A 22,508-nucleotide genomic window follows, 5' to 3' on the forward strand; every position below is an offset into this window, starting at 1 on the left:
GCGATAAAATAAATAACCAGTTAATATTAATATACAGTTTTGTGATGTCTGTAATTTGCTGTATGTTGATATTGTGTATACATGCTTTTGGTTATATAGGTGTTACCCTGACTGGCAGTAGAGCATGAGTTTAGTGGGTTGAAGGTGGCGAATCCTGGGAGGTTCGGGCCAGTTGAAGTCGTGATCCATTGCTGATACTGAGACACGCGGGTGTACACTCCAGGTTCATTGGGCTGACCACAGTCGTGACCCCTACTGATGATACCAGACTGGATCCACACTGAACACTGCTGACTCACCATTGGACCACCAGAATCCCCCTACAACAGAAAAAGAGAGAGGTAGCACGTTTTTCAGTTACATTTTTTGTTTGTGGCACTATTTAACATAAAACGGTGAATATAAAAAGATATACTCCTATACAAACTGTGCTGTAATAAAATCAAAGGGTGCGTCAAAGTTTAAGTTCAGGGGTATACACATCAAATAATCAATAATGGAAATTTATGTAATTTGACATCCCAACTCTAAACGTTCAAAATGCATGCGAACCATAGGATGTAGGCTCACCTGATGGATTTAGTGACTATTTTGTAATCGAAGTCTGCATAATCCTCATGAGTGTGCACATGGAGATAAGTAGTAATAATCGGAGTGGTTGTTGTACCTGGCAGGTGTCTTTTCCTCCCTGCTGTAAACCAGCACACATCATGTTGTCTGTAATGACTCCGGCACCCAGCAGATCATTACACTCAGAATTAATTATCACTGGAACCACAGTCTCCTGCAGAGTCCCAGGATAAAACAAATTCACTGGACACATGACAAAACACAAGAATCAGTATGTGACGTGACGTCAGTAGAAGGTGTGTGTGTGCGTGCGTGTGCGTCTGTGTGTGTGACCTCCAGATGCAGTTTGTCCCCAGCCTGTGATCCAGCAGTTGGTGCCTGAAGGGAAAATGCTGTCCTCCGCTGCTAGACACACCGGTCTAATATAGTTAGTAAAGCTGACTGAAGAGGACAGATGCAGGAGAGCGATGTCATTGTTGTAGGTGTCACTGCTATAGTCAGGATGTATGACAAGCGTACTGACATTTCTGCTGATTTCATGAGCATGAACTCCCTGCTGTGTCATCCTTCCCAAGTACACAACCAGGCTGGATGTGTTGACGCTGAATATACAGATATACAGACCACAAGGAAAATGACAATATTACAAGAACAACATGTATACATAAGATTATTTAAAATCTGTAAATATGTTTATTTGATTCTAACCCTGCAAAACAGTGAGCAGCCGAGAGCACCCATTCACTGCTGATGAGGGAACCCCCACAAAAGTGGCCTTTATATTTGGGGCTGTGAAGACTAACCTGCCATGGCCACGCCCCCTCATGCGCATCGACTCCACCCACAATACGGGTTTTTAAAGGGCGGCGACGTCCACAAACTGAGAGAGAAAAAGAGAATAGTGAAAAAACACTGCTCTAGCATGAGATGACATAAATGTTTCTTTTTTTTTAATAATCTTGGACGTTTCAGATTATGTCATGTCATTCTTTATAGAGGGGCTCTTACCATTCAAATGAGAATGACAGCCTGCAAACAAACAAAAAAAGTTATGGTGGGACAGATAAAACCACACATCTCAATAATTTAAAATATATTTTTATTTTTCAGGACTTATAGTAATCAGGTAAGATGAAGTTATATAAGACAATCGAAATGGTTTATTTTATATAACGGTCACTGGAAAGAAAGAAATGATAGGCCTACGACCTTTTTCTACATGTAGTTGAAACATAAAAAAGTATAAGTTATTTTACGTCAGTTGTGCGTCAGGTGCTTTTTTTTTTTTTTTTTTTGATTACCGATGTTCGCGAGTCAACAAGGCTGCATTTTAAAAGCTTCAAAATGCAAGCTGCTTACAAGCTACAACCTTCTTCTTCAACAGCTTGTTTTATGTCACAAATTAAGCACTTGTGAAAATAGAACCGAATTAATTTAAACACCTAAGATTTTACCTTTGACGCATATGAGCAGGGCCATACAGGTTAACGTCCGCATCGTCACTTCGTCACACGAAGGGTGTTTTCACATGTAGTTCATTTTAAAAGAACCAAACCCAGACTGACTCTCTCTTCACGGGCAGAATGGATGTCTGTGGTAGTTATGTCGTGTTATTCATTTAGTAATGTACACCAACCCTTCTTATCACTAATTTGCCTGATCATTTGCATGTTTCTTCTCTCTTTTCGTCTTCCTTACTTCCTAGCAATGCTCGACCTATAGTTTTACAGCAATCCATGAATATGTGTGACGTGTAGGTAGTATGCCTACAAACGGCCTACTTTTCATTTACATGCGGATTTTACTGCATGCTTGACAATAAAATGTGTCTGTGCAGTTTGAATAAAAGTTAAGGTTGAAATGTAAATCTTTGCCTTGACAAAAAAAAAAAAATAATTAAATTAGTAGGCTACTGTCTGTACTATTATTAGAGAGAAAACAAATTAAGTTTTGATTACAGTATGAAAGAAGATACAACATGCAAGAATAAATTCAATGCAAGAAGACAAAATTCATTGACTAAATTGTGGCTTTTAAAATTGTACGTTTGTATGTTTTCAAGACAAAATCCTACAGTAAGTCTATATGTTGTTGGCACACTTTTCATTATTTCAGCATTTAACTTTATTTTTCACTAATGAAAACAGAAGCATCCTGTTATGTTGCAATATTTTATTGTTTTAGTAAACCCTGTTTTTTATCACAATACTTAAGAATAGTGTCTAAAGCTCAACTGATAATTTGAAAGTTTATTAACATCTTAATAATACACAATAGAATAAAAAATACTTAAGTTTAGAATACAAGTGAACTGTGCATATGATTTTTGTCCTGTTTTATTTTTATTTCGTGATTCGATATGAAAATAAACATATATTAAATGTGTAAATGAATGTATGTAATTCAAAGAAAGGTCCCACAGAATCTTAAAGTATGAAATACCCAAGCAATAGGCCTAAGAGTTGACAAAATATACAATAATACATCAGACAGTCATTATTATAAATAAACAGAGTTTGGTTATTTTTCAAACAGGTGCCTTTTTGTTCATTTCTTGTGAAAGGGTTAGTTCTCCCAAAAATGAAAATCCGGTCACATGGACTATTTCAACGGTGAATTTACTACCTTTCTGGGCCTTGAAAGTTGCAATGACGTTACATGGAGGGACAGAAACCTCTCCCATTTCATTAAAAATATCTGTTCTGAAGATGAGGGTGAGTAATTAATGACAGAAGTTTAATTTTTGGGTGAACTTACACTTTCAGAGAGTGAAATACGGCATGGTACCATCTTTTTTCTCTTTGGAAGATTTCAGTGCTTAAAACTTAGTTAATACTGATTCTTAACCTTTTTGTCTTATAGCTACCCTGACAATATTTTGTTCCTAAAGAAACAAAACACACCTGTGGGAAGAGATTTCTTATCAAATGCATAAATGTTATATAATATCTAAATATTTTCCACAATAAGTGTCGACTCGTCTGGTAATGTCTGTAGTGTCCTCATCCCGCCACATCTCGTCGAGTTGTAGTAATTAATCCAGACTGTAGGGGGCGTCATCGTGACTGTGTTTCCAGTGTTGGACTCGGCACTGCAGTTTCAGAGCGGCCTGTCTGAGATCAGAAATGTGCTTATCATTAACATAGGACTATCTCTGCTTAACTCTATGAAACTAAATCTTCAATATCTCCTATCTTGGGAAATGGCACAGTGAATCACCTGGAGATGTTTTTGCAGTAGAGCATTCTGATGGACCGCAGATATGGAGCGCTGCACAGGAGAAAAGAAGGAGTGCGGTCAGTCAGGAGAGGACAGCCACTCACGTCCAGTTCCCTCAGGAAGTGACCAGCCCTTGTTAGATACTTCACTGCTGTATCTGTCATCTGATGCAGCAAAATATAGTTTCAGTCGAAATAGTGAAAATACTTTTTTTGCATTTTATAAGTCAGGGGTTTTCAAACTGGGGTCTGGGGACCCTCAAGGAGCTACTAAGGAGTGCTTGGGGTCCGTGGAAAGGTTTTAGAGAAAAACCACGATACATTTGATTAAAATAAATAAGAAAAATAATCTAAATTAGGTTGTAATTAATAAATAATCCGTAGTAGTGAATAGAAAAAAATATAACAATGTAACACAATAGAAACTAAATATAGATATTTTATACACAAAAATTTTAAATTTGAGAGCAAGTGTCTCTTACACGAGGACGATCATATTTGAGGGTCCGTGGCATCTAAAAGTTTGAAAAGCCTGTTCTAATTAAATGCATTTTTATTACAAATCATATTATCAGCATAACAATTTGAGTAAAGTTAAATTTCAAGCATTTGATTATTTGATTAATGACCTTGAAATGTCTAATCCTAAAATGTATATTTCATATTTTTTTCTGGTTTGAATTTTATATGAATCTCACTGTATTTAGTTGTATTATTCAGAAATTTGTTCATAGGAATTTAATTGCATCCCAAAATGGCGCAATATGCACAAATATACTATTTACTCCCCCTCAGCTACATGATCCGACATTCATTTTGGCTGCGTCCAAAATCGCATACTTTGATTCTAGACTTACTACATTCGCCATGATGTCACTGTCATGTGACCTTCACTGCCAGTACTCATAAAGCAGAGCAGCTGCTTTATGAGTACTGTGAATTCAGACATACTAGACTTGTCGTATACTGTTTATTATCGCCAACTAAATAGTAGCGAAGTATGCAATTTCGGATGCAGCCTTCGTTTTTGGTTAATTAAGGCCATCATCCGGGTATTTAAGTGTACTTTTCCGACTTGAAATTTTCAGTGTGAACACTAATCGCACTATGTATACTCAAAATGACAGAACAGAACAGTACTGATTTAAAGAAGTACTTTAGGGCATCCAGCTATTCTGACAGTGGCAATGGTCCTGCAGAAGAAGGAAAGGGCTTTGATCGCACAATCAGACAGACACACACAGTGACACACATCCAAAAGCTCCAGACGATGACATTGTCGGCAAAACATCTGGACAGAGACAAAATTACGTCACATTAACTTTTACAAAAACAGTAATCAGATTGCAAATTCATGGCAAGCCACACATATATGCACAATGGAGGGATAGAAAGAAAATGTAAGCCAAACCTTTATTCCATTATCTGTAATGAAAACACACTCGTTTGCCGTCAGTTTTCTCAGACTGGGATTGGCCCCCAGAACTACCAGTCCCTGTGAAAGACATATGTTTTTTAATATAATAACAGGTTTTACTAGAGCTGTAAAAGGATTATGTGTAATAAATGATGTACTTTGTCATGTATTTTGCAGCCGGTGATGTCCAGAGAGACCAGAGAAACGCATTGGTCCAGACACTCAAAGCCGTTATCTGTCAGGTTCTCACAGAAACACACGGCCAGGTGGGTCAGATTGCTACATCTGGAAATTAATTTTGCATTCATACAGTCACTGAGTGTTTAAGAAGGATTTTAAAAAGAGTGTCGAGTCTGGAAGTGTTAACTGTTTTCACCTCTGAGTTATTCTCTTCAGGGACAGGTCAGTAACTTTTGGGCAGTAAGAAAGATCAAGTTCTCGAAGTTCAAATGCAGATGGCCCTTCAGTGATGTAATAGATTCCCATATCAGTCACCCTAGATTGTGTAAAAAAAACCCCCATAAATTTAATGCATTTTTATAGAATCTTTTATAGAATCCACATATTCTAGATTGGGGTGCAAATGTAAAAGTGAAATATTTATTTTTTGTATTAAATCCTATATTATTTTTTTCTGCTGTATGTAGCAGCAAAAAAAAAAAAATCTAAATTCATTTTTCAATTCTTCGGCACACTTTTCTGTTATTTTTTATTACACTAAAAGCAAATAGCCCACCTTGCTAGCAGAAGCTATACACTATACACTCCGCATACTAACGTCTGGTTGGGCCAGACAAAATTACAGAGCTCATTGGATTTCCCCCAAAAAAGTTAGCATTTTCATATTCACGTCGGTGCAATGGCTTCTCTCACTTGATACAGCCTGAGATATTTATGTTGCACAGCTTTGTCAGATTTCCTAAAGACTTCAAGCTGGCATCAGTCACGCGCGGACAGTCAGACACATGGACCTCAGTGAGTTTCTGAGAGCTCCGGCACAGGGCCTTCAAGCTGCTGTCTGTCATTCGCTCATTACCTGAAATACACAACACACGGTGTCCGTTTTACGAATTTAGCCTTTCTAGCCATGCAACATTATTTGAGCGCACAAATAAAAACCTTCTATTTGGATCTTGGTGAGGCCGATCACTTCCGCCATTGATTTGAATGCCACATCAGATAGAAACGGCGAGTCCAAGAGGGAAATCACAGTCAGCACACGACATTTAGACACTAAGACCTTGCATCAAAGAAAAACATTCAAATTTTGTGTCTATTCGGCATCATATTTTATGTACATATAACACACACTTGTACCTGCACACAGGTGTCAGTGAGGGTGGGCAGGTCATCTAACACGATCTGTTGAAGTGAACTGCAAGCCTCAGCGACATAAGTAAATCCATCCACAGATATCTGTAGAGCGAGGGGCGGATTTATATCACGCAATTAATTTGATCAATCTTTATTCTGATTTATTCATGAGAGCAAAACAAATTATGCACCATGGTAGCCAGTACTTGGACACAGAACTACAGTGTAAAAAATTATATGATCAATAAAAATTATATGACAAGTTTCAACTTTTATTTTATTTCAACTTTAAAGTTATACAAGATTTAACTAAAAAAAAAGTCACTTTAATGTAATTTAAGTTGAAATGACTTAAACAGGTGATTGTACTTAATGTTTTGAGTGTTTTGGATGTACTTTTATAATTTTATAAAAAGGAATTTTTCAAAAAAAGAACCATTTTATTTAATTTATTGCTATTTCTTGTATACAGTACATTTTATATTCATACTAGAAGGGTCATCATACTGCACATTAAACATTTATATGTTAAAAGAAAATTAAATTTGAATTAGATTTTCAAGAAAGATGTTAATGTATTTTTGAATTCTTTAAAGGGATACTCCACATTTTTTGGAAATAGGCTCATTTTACAACTCCCCCAGAGTTAAACTGTTGAGTTTTACCGTTTTTGAATCCATTCAGCCGATCTCCGGTTCGTGTTACCAAAAACAATAGTGTTACCAAAAACAATAATGCTATCAAATGACACCTTATTATAAAGTGTTACAGTTGCTACGATAAATGCATTGTTGTGATGTGTGATGAAAAAAGCAATGAAAAATGCCACAATGACTAAAGATGTGGAGGTGGGGGAGCAAAACAGTGAAACACAAGAAAGCTCTGTAAATTTCTCTGTAAATATTAAGTAATATTACTAGTGTGCATTTCCTACATGTCAACTCTAACCTGAGAACAACCGGAGAGGTCTAGATGACTGAGTCTGTGACAGCCTTTCCCTGTGGTCAGATACTGCAGGCCTTCATCAGAGAAACCCATGCAGTGTGCCAGATTCAGAGACCGCAGCGTCACACAGCATCTTTTAAACAACAGTCAGGACCAGAACTATACAAATACGGTTATTTCTGCCATTATGCTTGTGTACTGACAAACATATAAGGTCTGTACCTGGAGAGGACTCTTATAGTGCCATTAGTAATATGAGTTAAAGCCAGATTAAGATTGAGGAGAGAGTGACATCCCTCTAAAATCATCTTCATATTGTCATCCTGTCAAGATTTTTCCCAAACAAAACAGGTGTTAGATTGATTAGAAGCAGCAAAACCCAGAATCACAACGTGTTTGTGTTCTACTTGCATTAACATGTTGGCATTCACTCAGATTGAGTTCTTGAAGATTTCGGCATTGACCTTTGAAAATAAAACACATGCAATATCCTTATCGTATCACTGATCAAAATGAAAATGTGTGTAATTTAATTTTCGATTGATTAAAGTAGCTTTACTGATGCGTCTGAAGCTCGAGCCCTGCACCATTGCGCAACCGCACAAGTTCACAGAGATCACATAGACACGATGTGCCCGCAGTTTTCTCTCCACAATCTGATCTGTGATCCAGCTGCCCTCAGGGGAGAAATCAATCTGTGGAAACACATTTTACAAATTATACTGATATATTCTTGTGAAAAAGAAGTGCACTTTAGCATACTTTTGAAAACAAAATGCTTATTCCAGAAATACAAGAATTTACTTAAGTTAAAACTGAATGTAATGTTTCCGGTCATCTTTGCCCTCTAGCGGTAAATAAATCAAACTGCAAGCATGTTGCGGAAGAACGTTGTTTTGGTTGTGCTTCGGCTCTGTGTGACAGTGCGAATGAATATGGTTCTTTCTCATAACTAAAAAAGAGAGATTTTCCTAATAAAACACAGGCTTAAGAGATATTACCAGTTTAGATGGAAAGGAACTAGCACTAATAGACACTGTATACGTCCTTGAAAATAAAGGACTAGCCCATAGTGAAGTTATCCTTCACAATATAAAATGAACTCTGTTAAAGAGCTAGGCTACATATGGTAATTTATCTATTAAAAATACCTTACTCACCTGTTGAGTAAATTAAACTGCATCTCTCAATTATTATACACTTTTTAAAAATCAATGTCAAGAAACATGAAGTGACAAGCACTACCAGAGCACATTCAATACAGCTAAGTGCACTTCTTTTCCACAAGGGTGTATGTGAATTAAAGTGTTTAAGTGAGCTGCACTGACCTCAGTCCACAGTGAGCTGATCTGAGTGATCGCTTTCCAAGAATGACACACCTGAGCGCATTTCAGGAGGTCACGCACGTCTAGACATTGGAAGATCTGCACCAAACAGTTGATTAAAATCACAGTTGACTCGAAGCCAATAATGTTAACGTCACAAAGGTTAAGCGGTACCTTAAGAGACAGCTTGTTAGGCAGCAGTGACAGTCTGTCCTGTCCATTGCCCTGTGATATCTCTGAGTTCAGACTTTCGTGCATCTCTCTCTCTAGCCTCTGAACATACAGACATGCATAATACCTAAATATCTTATCCATCAAATGCATTTGTGTTGCACACATTTTAATTCGAAAAACTACCTTAAAATATTCCTTTGTTTTTTTAGCTTCATGCACAACACGACGCCAAGATGTGATGATGTTTCTGCAGTGAACAGACTCCTGTGCTTTCTGTAGTTTCTTCACCGCATCTGGATAACATAGGTAATGCCTTCGGGTTACAATATTAATGGAGAACAAAATGGTTTTTAAAGTTGAAGTCCATGTAATATGATGTAATATTTAGGCAGTAGTACCATTCTGCCTGTGTTTTCGAAAGCAAACCCACGCTGTCCACTTGATGAAAGCCTGTTTTATCCTTCTTTGTGTGTGATACAACTTAGTCTCTTCCATTCTCTCTAGGAGCCTGGCAGCTTTCATTTTCTTCTTTGCAATATAACTCTTCCAACCCCTTTAATATGAGAAGTCAGACATTAGTAGTTGATGCAGGCCGAGTGTTTTTGTATTTTTTTTGTACAAAATGGTTCTTATTGTGTTTCCATGTAGAACCTTTAACATTCCACTGCACAAAAAGTTCTTTACAGTGGAAAAGTTTATTCGAAATTATAGAAATTATAATCAATGAAAAGGTATGGGCAACCAAAAATGGTTCTTCTATGGCATCACATGTGAAAACCGCTTTTGGAATAATAATTTTTAAGAGTGGATCCAAAGCAGGTTTTTTTTTTTTTTGCTGTTGTGGCTCTTTTATAGTACAGTTTTGACACTCACTTGAAACACATTTTGGTCAGGTTGGTTCGATAACACGAGAAAGCTTTCTCCAACGAATGTGACAGAAACTGTGAGGAAAAAAATGAATAATGGAAGTTTGATAGCTCAAACCTATTCACTCTGAATAAAGAATAAATTAAGATAAGTGAGATTTACCTGGCTGTCTTCTGGATTTCCAAAAATATCATACACAATGCTTCCTGCCAGTGAGGAGATTTGTTTGTCTTTGTCAATAAATGTGTGCCTAAACAATTCAGAAACAATTGGCATTTTAGGGCTATTATTAGTATTATTTACTGTATTATGCTGTTTAAAGCTCATAAACTTGATTTATGCATTTATATTCTAATGTCACAAATTATTCACAAGCCCACATACCAGCAAATCTCGAAATCCTGATCTTCGAGAATTGATAGGATCTTCTCTTCTATAAAGTGTAAAGGATCTTCAGGGCATGAGACACATAACCCGGCAAGCAAAGCCTAGTTTACATGCAAAATAAGATATATATAATAAATAGCATTAATAATCCTTATATATATATATATATATATATATATATATATATATATATATATATATATATATATATATATATACACACACATTATTAATAACATTTACATGTTAGAAACAAATTAATCGGATTGTGTTCAATTACACTATTTCCTTGGTTGGCTAACTAGATCAATCACCTTGTAAATCTGAGGAAGTGAATGTTTAATGAAGTAGTCTCTCAATATTGGATCTGAATCTTGCCAAGAAGTCATCATAAAAACGATGGCAGCTGAAGAAGTAGTTAAATAGTTTCCTGCATTCAGTGCAACAATAACCTGAGACTGTGGCTTCTGTTAATATTTACATTCATGTTGCTTGGTGACCTGAGCAAGTGGTTGGTCAGATGAAAAAATCCCCGGAGTATGTATTAATAGCAAACATATAGTTCATAATTTTCATATACTATCCACACAGACACACACACACACACACACACAAAATAGTCCAGACTTTACATTAATTGAAAGTCTATGGGATGTGGATTAGACTTTATAGAAGTGCTTGACTCTTGCATTATCAATCAATATAATATCTTCTTTACCAAATCTTTACCAAAAATCGATGCACCTCCCGATGGAAATAACATAAAAACATTTATTTCCACCAAGATCTAAGTGCATCAATTTTTGGTCAAGATCTTGTATTGACAATACAAGACTCAAGCACTCTGTAAAGTCTCCTCCAGCACATCCCAAAGACTTGCCTATTCATGTGTGAAAATTATTCATCATGCTTCCTCCGTCCTAACCATTCACAATTTGAGCCTGACGAATTCTTGATACGTCACCCTGGAATATGGTCATGATGTGTCTTCTAACATGGTTGTTTATGTTTTTTGTAACTTGTTATATATTTTGTATTTGTTATTAGCTAAAATCATTAATGAACGCAACTCCGCGAAACGGTTTGGTCGTCCACTGATGCAATAGGCGGCAACGTGCGGTGTGACCAGGAAGTGGGTGCATAGATATTTATTGATCCTGTCTTATGATCCTGTCGGACAACAGCCATGTGGTAACATTTTCTGAATGAAATCTGCGCATATCGCAGAATGGGAGATGACAATGTCATAGCCCGGCTCGGCAGCATGAAGGCTCTGTTGGGGATTGTAGCAGGAGCCGGAGCTTCATATGGCATTTATAAACTAGTCGCTGGTCGTGCAGGAGATGGAGTGAAAAGAAGAAAGTCTGCTAAAAGTGTGACTATTCAGCCTGGGAGCTTAATGGCCAAAGTATCTGGATTTAAAGTTGTCAGTAAGAGTGATAATCTGGATCCGTCTGCGGAGACTGAATCTAGTAAGTGAAATTCAAATGCTTTTTATGATGTAATGTACAGTATAGACCATTTCACAAGATGTAAACAACACTGGTCCAGAAGCACTTCCTGTTTCAGTTTGTAACTGTTTTCTTTATTTCACATGTAAAGAAAACATCGTAAAGATGTTTGTTTAACTTTTTGATTCAGTTTTAAATGTTCTGTTGGTTGTATTTTATCCCAGCTTTTATGTAGTGTTAAAAAACTGAAACAGGAAGTGCTTCTGGACCAGTGTTGTTTACATCTTGTGAAATGGTCTATAGGCTATTATGAAGTACACACTGACAGCAATGTAACAGTTAAGTGTTTACAATATTTGTTTTTGAATCAAACGCATTGTATTGATGAAATATGGGGAGATATTTTCATCTATGCTGTTTTTTCTTCTAATAAGGTGATATTCACTCAAAATCTGCTGCCAGCCTGGAGCCTCGGCATCTCAGCATGCTTCTCTCTCTTCTGCAGAGCAGCCCAAACTCGGAAGAGAGGAGAAACGTGCTCGTAACCTTAGGAAATGCTGCTGCCTTTACAGTAAACCAGGTCATCTAATGGTTTGGCATCTGCACAGTGTGCATTATTCTGACATTTTGCAGTAGAGTAAAAATAAACTCTCAAATTGCAGTTGATATATCATGTTTACAATACTTGTTTGCTTTTCTTAAGTAGGATCTTCTGCGAGAATTTGGAGGTCTTCACATCATAGCAGGCTTCCTCTCAGACCCTTCATCTGAGATCCGGGTTCAGACTCTAAACGCTCTGAACAACTTAAGCATGAATATCCGCAATCAAGAGCAGCTGAAGGTATTGCAAATACTGTATAGATTTTATTATATAGGCTTATTTTTTATCTTGGTACATGCCTGTTGCTTTTGAACCAGTGTTTGGTGTGCTAACTAATATTCAAAAAGGTTCTTGATGATTAAAATTTAAAATAAAACAAAAATAAAATAAAATATTAATAACAGATGAACATATATATATATATATATATTATGATTCATCTATTTCACAGCACTAATAGAAATAGACAAAAACAATATATATAGAAAAAAGTTAATTAAAATGACATGAGTACAAAGCGAAATGACGAAAACTGGAATGAAATTTAAAATATAGCTGCAAGCAGCCATTACCGGGGCCAAGCGCAAGAAGCGGCAACATATGCCAAAATGGCAAGGAGTGGCAGACCAACTGCAGCAAGGAGCAATTAAGGGCATTTTGAGAGAACTTTGGGCAAATGGCTAAGAAAATCACATAAACATTAACTTATAAGATGATTTAATGGGTTATCACTTTCGAACAATAGGTGGCGCAGTTACGAAATAGATGTGATGTGGTCAGAGTGAGGTGACAATGACACATGCAAAGTTTGGTGTCAAAATGTGAAGGCATAGCAGAGATAAAGCCTAAATAGTCATTTTGGCAGCATGCCTAAATTTTGATGCTGTGGTATACGAAAACGGTTTTGTCTATCATCGTGCAATTCATAACTTTTAGTCGACACGGTCTGGAGATGATACGATTCAATTTTCGTGAAAATCGGACAAACGGTCTAGGAGGAGTTCGAAAAAGAAGGTTTTTCAAAGAAATAAAGATGGCGAACAGGACGTTTGTCTGATTATGGAAAACCTGATATCTATGTTTTTCGGCATAATCCAAGGAATCTATTAAGATCAGTTTCATTGCAATAGGTAAATTTATTCAAAAGTTATTAGCGTTCTCAGAAATTAATTATAACTTTTGACCAACAGGTGGCGCTGTCTCAAAATCTTTTGAGTACCTTCAGGGCATGCTGCTTATGGCACACACTGAGTTTTGTAATATTACACCAATGCATTTGTTTAGTATAGCATTTTATTTCACAAAACTCTATTGAAGTCAATGGGAATTTCACGTTTTGTTCTATTATAGCGCCACCAAGAGGCTCAGTCCCACAATTTTTTTTATGTGTCCTCAGAGTGACCCCATACATATGTGTGTCAATTTTGGTGCAAATATCTCAATTCACTTCCGAGTTATAAACATTTATATGAAAAAACACGTAAAAAATGACTGACACATGACTTTGTTTGAATTTTACTACCCCTTACTATCAATATTTTCGCATTTGGGCATTTGCATATAGTTAACAAGCTATGATTCCGTGTTTCTGGCGGTGGTTTCGTCTCGATCGGAACAGCGGTTTTGAAGATATCGCCAAGTGTTTTTTTCGCGCTAAATCGCTACGCTACACCAACCGTAAGACGAAACCCAGCATGTTTAGTATCGTTGGACTCGGCAACGATTCAGGACCTAAAAAATATGACTCCCGTGAAAATAAGTGTACCACACCCAAAGTTATAAGCGTTTGAAAAAAACAATTCACCACTAGGTGGCGCTGTTTCGAAACTTCTCAGGCTCCTTCAGGGCATCGTACTGATGACCCATACCGAGTTTCGTAACAATTCGTTCATGCGTTCAAAAAATACAGCATTTTAGCACATAATTCAAAATGGCCGACAGCCAAAATGGCCGATCTGGGAAAATTGGATATCGGTCGACTCGGCATGACGCCCTGAATCTAACGAGACCAAGTTTTTGATTTTTGGAGAAACCGTTCAGAAGTTATGAGCGAAAATAGCCATTTTTCATATCTCCGGACCACTAGGTGGCGCTGCGCCGAAACGCTGCATGTAGCCTCAAGTCATGCTTGTGATTACATGTACCAAGTTTGGTCTGAATAGGATGAAGCGTTGCGGAGATAAAGCCTTACGTCTGTTTTCGCAAGCGTTACGTAAAATTAGTTTGTGCGTTTATCGAAAACGGTTATTCGAATTATCTTGAATTCCATAACTTTTTGTCAGCACTGTCTGGAGATGATCCGGTGCGATTTTGGTGAAAATCGGACAAACGGTCTAGGACGAGTTCGCAAAAGTACGTTTTTTGGAAAATTCAAAATGGCGGCCGTTTTTTTATGACGGAAAATGACGTCATAGGGTGCGATCGAATCGGCATGAGCTCAGGAATAAGAGGAAAAAAGAATTTTGTTGATAGGTCATACGGTTCAAAAGTTATTAGCATAATAAAAGTGAAACTTTGGACAGTTGGTGGCGCTAGAGGGAATGAGTTAGAGACACCAAAATTGGTGTATTTAAAGTTGGGACTGTCCTCTATCAGAATGTCAAACCAAAACAACTTTCCCGCAAACCGGTCTATGGGCTGCCATAGACGCCCAGTCGGAAGAAGAATAATAATAATAAATATAGCTGCAAGCAGCCATTACCGGGGCCAAGCGCAAGAAGCGGCAACATATGCCAAAATGGCAAGGAGTGGCAGACCAACTGCAGCAAGGAGCAATTAAGGGCATTTTGAGAGAACTTTGGGCAAATGGCTAAGAAAATCACATAAACATTAACTTATAAGTTGATTTAATGGGTTATCACTTTCGAAAAGTAGGTGGCGCAGTTACGAAATAGATGTGATGTGGTCAGAGTGAGGTGACAATGACACATGCAAAGTTTGGTGTCAAAATGTGAAGGCATTGCAGAGATAAAGCCTAAATAGTAATTTTGGCAGCATGCCTACATTTTGATGCTGTGGTATACGAAAACGGTTTTGTCTATCATCGTGCAATTCATAACTTTTAGTCGGCACAGTCTGGAGATGATACGATTCAATTTTCGTGAAAATTGGACAAACGGTCTAGGAGGAGTTCGAAAAAGAAGGTTTTTCAAAGAAATAAAGATGGCGAACAGGAAGTTTGTCTGATTATGGAAAACCTGATATCTATGTTTTCGGCATAACAGAAGGAATCTATTAAGATCAGTTTCATTGCAATAGGCAAATTTATTCAAAAGTTATTAGCGTTCTCAGAAATTAATTATAACTTTTGACCAACAGGTGGCGCTGTCTCAAAATCTTTTGAGTACCTTCAGGGCATGCTGCTTATGGCACACACTGAGTTTTGTAATATTACACCAATGCATTTGTTTAGTATAGCATTTTAATTCACAAAACTCTATTGAAGTCAATGGGAATTTCACGTTTTGTTCTATTATAGCGCCACCAAGAGGCTCAGTCCCACAATTTTTTTTATGTGTCCTCAGAGTGACCCCATACATATGTGTGTCAATTTTGGTGCAAATATCTCAATTCACTTCCGAGTTATAAACATTTATATGAAAAAACACGTAAAAAATGACTGACACATGACTTTGTTTGAATTTTACTACCCCTTACTATCAATATTTTCGCATTTGGGCATTAGCGTATATTTAACAACCTATGATTCCGTGTTTCTGGCGGTGGTTTCGTCTCGATCGGAACAGCGGTTTTGAAGATATCGCCAAGTGTTTTTTTCGCGCTAAATCGCTACGCTACGCCATCCGTGAGACGAAACCCGACATATTTGGTATCGTTGGACTCGGCAACGATTCAGGACCTCAAAAATATGACTCCCGTGAAAATAAGTGTACCACACCCAAAGTTATAAGCGTTTGAATAAAACAATTCACCACTAGGTGGCGCTGTTTCGAAACTTCTCAGGCTCCTTCAGGGCATCGTACTGATGACCCATAACGAGTTTCGTAACAATTCGTTCATGCGTTCAAAAAATACAGCATTTTAGCACATAATTCAAAATGGCCGACAGCCAAAATGGCCGATCTGGGAAAATTGGATATCGGTCGACTCGGCATGACGCCCTGAATCTAACAAGACCAAGTTTTTGATTTTTGGAGAAACCGTTTAGAAGTTATGAGCGAAAATAGCCATTTTTCATATCTCCGGACCACTAGGTGGCGCTGCGCCGAAACGCTGCATGTAGCCTCAAGTCATGCTTGTGATTACATGTACCAAGTTTGGTCTTAATAGGACGAAGCGTTGCGGAGATAAAGCCTTCCGTCTGTTTTCGCAAGCGTTATGTAAAATTAGTTTGTGCGTTTATCGAAAACGGTTATTCGAATTATCTTGAATTCCATAACTTTTTGTCAGCACTGCCTGTAGATGATCTGGTGCGATTTTGGTGAAAATCGGACAAACGGTCTAGGACGAGTTCGCAAAAGTACATTTTTTGGAAAATTCAAAATGGCGGCCATGTTTTTATGACGGAAAATGACGTCATAGGTCGCGATCGAATCGGCATGAGCTCAGGAATAAGAGGAAAAAAGAATTTTGTTGATAGGTCTTACGGTTCAAAAGTTATTAGCATAATAAAAGTGAAACTTTGGACAGTTGGTGGCGCTAGAGGGAATGAGTTAGAGACACCAAAATTGGTGTATTTAAAGATGGGACTGTCCTCTATCAGAATGTCAAACCAAAACAACTTTCCCGCAAACCGGTCTATGGGCTGCCATAGACGCCCAGTCGGAAGAAGAATAATAATAATAATAATAATAATAATAATAAGAACCGGCACAGATACAATAGGTGCCTCCGCACCTTCGGTGCTTGGCCCCTAAATATAGCTGCAAGCAGCCATTACCGGGGCCAAGCGCAAGAAGCGGCAACATATGCCAAAATGGCAAGGAGTGGCAGACCAACTGCAGCAAGGAGCAATTAAGGGCATTTTGAGAGAACTTTGGGCAAATGGCTAAGAAAATCACATAAACATTAACTTATAAGATGATTTAATGGGTTATCACTTTCGAACAATAGGTGGCGCAGTTACGAAATAGATGTGATGTGGTCAGAGTGAGGTGACAATGACACATGCACAGTTTGGTGTCAAAATGTGAAGGCATTGCAGAGATAAAGCCTAAATAGTAATTTTGGCAGCATGCCTAAACTTTGATGATGTGGTGTACGAAAACGGTTTTGTCTATCATCGTGCAATTCATAACTTTTAGTCGGCACGGTCTGGAGATGATACCATTCAATTTTCGTGAAAATCGGACAAACGGTCTAGGAGGAGTTCGAAAAAGAAGGTTTTTCAAAGAAATAAAGATGGCAAACAGGAAGTTTGTCTGATTATGGAAAACCTGATATCTATGTTTTCAGCATAACCCAATGAATCTGTTAAGATCAGTTTCATTGCAATAGGCAAATTTATTCAAAAGTTATTAGCGTTCTCACAAAATTAATTATAACTTTTGACCAACAGGTGGCGCTGTCTCTATCTTTTGAGTACCTTCAGGGCATGCTGCTTATGGCACACACTGAGTTTTGTAATTTTACACCAATGCATTTGTTTAGTATAGCATTTTATTTCACAAAACTCTATTGAAGTCAATGGGAATTTCACGTTTTGTTCTATTATAGCGCCACCAAGAGGCTCAGTCCCACAATTTTTTTTATGTGTCCTCAGAGTGACCCCATACATATGTGTGTCAATTTTGGTGCAAATATCTCAATTCACTTCCGAGTTATAAACATTTATATGAAAAAACACGTAAAAAATGACTGACACATGACTTTGTTTGAATTTTACTACCCCTTACTATCAATATTTTCGCATTTGGGCATTTGCATTTAGTTAACAAGCTATGATTCCGTGTTTCTGGCGGTGGTTTCGTCTCGATCGGAACAGCGGTTTTGAAGATATCGCCAAGTGTTTTTTTCGCGCTAAATCGCTACGCTACACCAACCGTAACACGAAACCCAGCATGTTTAGTATCGTTGGACTCGGCAACGATTCAGGAACTCAAAAAGATGACTCCCGTGAAAATAAGTGTACCACACCCAAAGTTATAAGCGTTTGAAAAAAACAATTCACCACTAGGTGGCGCTGTTTCGAAACTTCTCAGGCTTCTTCAGGGCATCGTACTGATGACCCATACCGAGTTTCGTAACAATTCGTTCATGCGTTCAAAAAATACAGCATTTTAGCACATAATTCAAAATGGCCGACAGCCAAAATGGCCGATCTGGGAAAATTGGATATCAGTCGACTCGGCATGATGCCCTGAATCTAACGAAATGAAGTTTATGATTTTTGGACAAACCGTTCAGAAGTTACGAGCAAAAATAGCCATTTTTCATATCTCCGGACCACTAGGTGGCGCTGCGCCGAAACGCAGCAAGTAGCCTCAGGTCATGCTTGTGATGACATGTACCAAGTTTGGTCTGAATAGGATTAAGCGTTGCGGAGATACAGCCTCACGTCTGTTTTTGCAAGCGCTACGTAAAATTAGTTTGCGTGTTTATCGAAATTGGTTCTTCGAATCATCTTGAATTCCATAACTTTTTGTCAGCACTGCCTGGAGATGATCCGGTGCGATTTTGGTGAAAATCGGACAAACCGTCTAGGACGAGTTCGCAAAAGTAGGTTTTTTGGAAAATTCAAAATGGCGGCCATTTTTTTATGACGGAAAATGACGTCATAGGGTGCGATCGAATTGGCATGAGCTCAGGAACAAGATGAAAAAAGAATTTTGTTGATAGGCCTTACGGTTCAAAAGTTATTAGCATAATAAAAGTGAAACTTTGGACAGTTGGTGGCGCTAGAGGGAATGAGTTAGAGACACCAAAATTGTTGTATTTAATGATGGGACTGTCCTCTATCAGAATGTCAAATCAAAACAACTTTCCCGCAAACCGGTCTATGGGCTGCCATAGACGCCCAGTCGGAAGAAGAATAATAATAATAATAATAATAAGAACCGGCACAGATACAATAGGTGCCTCCGCACCTTCGGTGCTTGGCCCCTAAATATAGCTGCAAGCAGCCATTACCGGGGCCAAGCGCAAGAAGCGGCAACATATGCCAAAATGGCAAGGAGTGGCAGACCAACTGCAGCAAGGAGCAATTAAGGGCATTTTGAGAGAACTTTGGGCAAATGGCTAAAAAAATCACATAAACATTAACTTATAAGATGATTTAATGGGTTATCACTTTCGAACAATAGGTGGCGCAGTTACGAAATAGATGTGATGTGGTCAGAGGGAGGTGACAATGACACATGCAAAGTTTGGTGTCAAAATGTGAAGGCATTGCAGAGATAAAGCCTAAATAGTAATTTTGGCAGCATGCCTAAACTTTGATGCTGTGGTATACGAAAACGGTTTTGTCTATCATCGTGCAATTCATAACTTTTAGTCGGCACGGTCTGGAGATGATGCGATTAAATTTTCGTGAAAATCGGACAAACGGTCTAGGAGGAGTTCGAAAAAGAAGGCTTTTCAAAGAAATAAAGATGGCGGACAGGAATTTTGGCTGATTATGCAAAACCTGATATCTATGTTTTCGGCATAACCCAAGGAATCTATTAAGATCAGTTTCATTGCAATAGGCAAATTTATTCAAAAGTTATTAGCGTTCTCAGAAATTAATTATAACTTTTGACCAACAGGTGGCGCTGTCTCAAAATCTTTTGAGTACCTTCAGGACATGCTGCTTATGGCACACACTGAGTTTCGTAATGTTAGACCAAAGCATTTGTTTAGTATAGCATTGTATTTCACAAAACTGTATTGAAGTCAATGGGAATTTCACGTTTTGTTCTATTATAGCGCCACCAAGAGGCTCAGTCCCACAATTTTTTGTTTGTGTCCTCAGAGTGACCCCATACATATGTGTGTCAATTTTGGTGCAAATATCTCAATTTACTTCCGAGTTATAAACATTTATATGAAAAAACACGTAAAAAATGACTGACACATGACTTTGTTTGAATTTTACTACCCCTTACTATCAATATTTTCGCATTTGGGCATTAGTGTATAGTTAACAAGCTATGATTCCGTGTTTCTGGCGGTGGTTTCGTCTCGATCGGAACAGCGGTTTTGAAGATATCGCCACGTGTTTTTTTCGCGCTAAATCGCTATGCTACGCCATCCGTGAGACGAAACCCGACATATTTGGTATCGTTGGACTCGGCAACGATTCAGGACCTCAGAAAGATGACTCCCGTGAAAATAAGTGTACCACACCCAAAGTTATAAGCGTTTGAAAAAAAAAATTCACCACTAGGTGGCGCTGTTTCGAAACTTCTCAGGCTTCTTCAGGGCATCGTACTGATGACCCATACCGAGTTTCGTAACAATTCGTTCATGCGTTCAAAAAATACAGCATTTTAGCACATAATTCAAAATGGCCGACAGCCAAAATGGCCGATCTGGGAAAATTGGATATCGGTCGACTCGGCATGATGCCCTGAATCTAACAAGATGAAGTTTATGATTTTTGGACAAACCGTTCAGAAGTTAGGAGCAAAAATAGCAATTTTTCATATCTCCGGACCACTAGGTGGCGCTGCCCCGAAACGCAGCACGTAGCCTCAGGTCATGCTTGTGATGACACGTACAAAGTTTGGTCTGAAAACGAGTAAGCGTTGCGGAGATACAGCCTCACGTCTGTTTTCGCAAGCGCTACGTAAAATTAGTTTGCGCGCTTATCGAAAACGGTTATTCGAATCATCTTGAATTCCATAACTTTTTGTCAGCACTGCCTGGAGATGATCCGGTGCGATTTTGGTGAAAATCGGACAAACCGTCTAGGACGAGTTCGCAAAAGTAGGTTTTTTGGAAAATTCAAAATGGCGGCCGTTTTTTTATGACGGAAAATGACGTCATAGGGTGCGATCGAATCGGCATGAGCTCAGGAACAAGAGGAAAAAAGAATTTTGTTGATAGGCCTTACGGTTCAAAAGTTATTAGCATAATAAAAGTGAAACTTTGGACAGTTGGTGGCGCTAGAGGGAATGAGTTAGAGACACCAAAATTGGTGTATTTAAAGTTGGGACTGTCCTCTATCAGAATATCAAACCAAAACAACTTTCCCGCAAACCGGTCTATGGGCTGCCATAGACGCCAAGTCGGAAACGGAAGAAGAATAATAATAATAATAGGAAACGGAACAGATACAATAGGTGCCTCCGCACCTTCGGTGCTTGGCCCCTAATAATAATAATAATAATAAGAACCGGCACAGATACAATAGGTGCCTCCGCACCTTCGGTGCTTGGCCCCTAAATAGAAAATAAAAGCTAATTCAAATAATTCATAAATGCTATAAAAATAATCCTAAAATGCCATGTTCTCCCACACGTCTCTGTTGTTGTTCAGATATATATCCCGTCAGTGATGCAGTTGATTGAAATGTCGCCGGTGAACTCTGACCTTCAGCTGGCAGCGCTCCGCTTACTCACTAATCTGTCAGTCACCGATAATCACCAGCATCTGATGAAGAATTCTATCACCCTCCTCTTATCGCTGCTCGTAGTGAGCAATGCAGTCCTACAGGTGATTTGGGATTTATGAGTTAAATGATATGTGTACACAATCAAATTTATTGAATATTTAATCTGTTCCTGCAGATCCAAGTCCTGAAGGTCCTAGTAAATCTTTCCTCCAATCCAGATTTGATGGACGATATCGTGCAAGCTCAGGTGAACAAATGAGTCTTTTATGCTTTCACTTTATTGTAGGTGAGATCCAGTCCAGTGACTTTTCTCTCATGCAACACAATATGATTATAAATAGATATCCCTATAAATAACTCTCTTGGTTGCTGGGTGTCCTAGTTTGTCCCGTTGGCTTCCTGTTGATGCCTAGATCTATTTTAAGGCCAGTTTAGAGCTGCCCGGAATAACAAAAAATACTTAAAGTTGCAGTCCATAGCTTTTTTGGGTTAAAAATGATCTAAAATACATATTTGAGAAAATACATAACCATTCAGTGTTCAAAACTATCTGCTTGACTTCAAAGTGCTCGAATCTCCTGCGGAAATCCACCAGTATTGCTGGAATTAAAAACATTATTACAAGCTTACCGCTTTGAATCAAGCTACGACAGGCAGATAACATTGAACACTGGCCGGTTATGTATTTTTCAAATATGTATTTTGGATAATTTTTTAACGACTGCAGCCTTTAAATAACCAAT

At 38.1% G+C, this 22,508-nt stretch overlaps 3 protein-coding genes across 3 annotated transcripts in view; 1 reads left to right on the plus strand and 2 right to left on the minus strand.

Annotated features, from left to right (window-relative positions):
• LOC120495604 (tryptase) lies at nucleotides 1–2,172 on the minus strand. Its single transcript, XM_089127655.1, has 6 exons — nucleotides 2,025–2,172; nucleotides 1,579–1,599; nucleotides 1,279–1,405; nucleotides 904–1,172; nucleotides 668–813; nucleotides 1–320 (listed from the first exon to the last, which is right to left on the minus strand). The coding sequence occupies exons 1-6, from the start codon at nucleotides 2,065–2,067 to the stop codon at nucleotides 27–29; spliced, it is 900 nt and encodes a 299-aa protein (XP_088983781.1). The 5' UTR covers nucleotides 2,068–2,172; the 3' UTR covers nucleotides 1–26.
• The window catches only part of armc10 (armadillo repeat containing 10), a 23,490-nt gene continuing 1,271 nt past the window's right edge, over nucleotides 290–22,508 (plus strand). Inside the window, exons 1-8 of the mRNA XM_039695258.2 lie at nucleotides 290–341; nucleotides 5,383–5,471; nucleotides 9,173–9,269; nucleotides 11,265–11,689; nucleotides 12,103–12,248; nucleotides 12,375–12,509; nucleotides 21,690–21,866; nucleotides 21,941–22,012. Of these exons, the coding sequence (XP_039551192.2) occupies nucleotides 11,446–11,689; nucleotides 12,103–12,248; nucleotides 12,375–12,509; nucleotides 21,690–21,866; nucleotides 21,941–22,012 (774 nt within the window). The 5' untranslated portion in view covers nucleotides 290–341; nucleotides 5,383–5,471; nucleotides 9,173–9,269; nucleotides 11,265–11,445. The remainder of the gene's footprint in view (nucleotides 342–5,382; nucleotides 5,472–9,172; nucleotides 9,270–11,264; nucleotides 11,690–12,102; nucleotides 12,249–12,374; nucleotides 12,510–21,689; nucleotides 21,867–21,940; nucleotides 22,013–22,508) is intronic.
• On the minus strand, nucleotides 3,503–10,745 carry fbxl13 (F-box and leucine rich repeat protein 13). Its single transcript, XM_089127654.1, is given in 21 exon segments — nucleotides 3,503–3,683; nucleotides 3,790–3,953; nucleotides 4,945–5,079; nucleotides 5,200–5,283; nucleotides 5,364–5,490; nucleotides 5,582–5,701; nucleotides 6,079–6,241; nucleotides 6,325–6,445; nucleotides 6,523–6,621; nucleotides 7,468–7,597; nucleotides 7,687–7,787; nucleotides 7,876–7,986; nucleotides 7,989–8,159; nucleotides 8,793–8,888; nucleotides 8,964–9,062; nucleotides 9,147–9,256; nucleotides 9,362–9,516; nucleotides 9,837–9,904; nucleotides 9,993–10,080; nucleotides 10,215–10,318; nucleotides 10,532–10,745. Coding segments are annotated over 21 exon segments (2,403 nt in total). The 5' UTR covers nucleotides 10,610–10,745; the 3' UTR covers nucleotides 3,503–3,604.

This window comes from Pimephales promelas, chromosome 25 (genome assembly GCF_988280905.1).
Source record: "Pimephales promelas chromosome 25, fPimPro1.hap1.1, whole genome shotgun sequence".
NCBI lineage: Eukaryota > Metazoa > Chordata > Actinopteri > Cypriniformes > Leuciscidae > Pimephales > Pimephales promelas.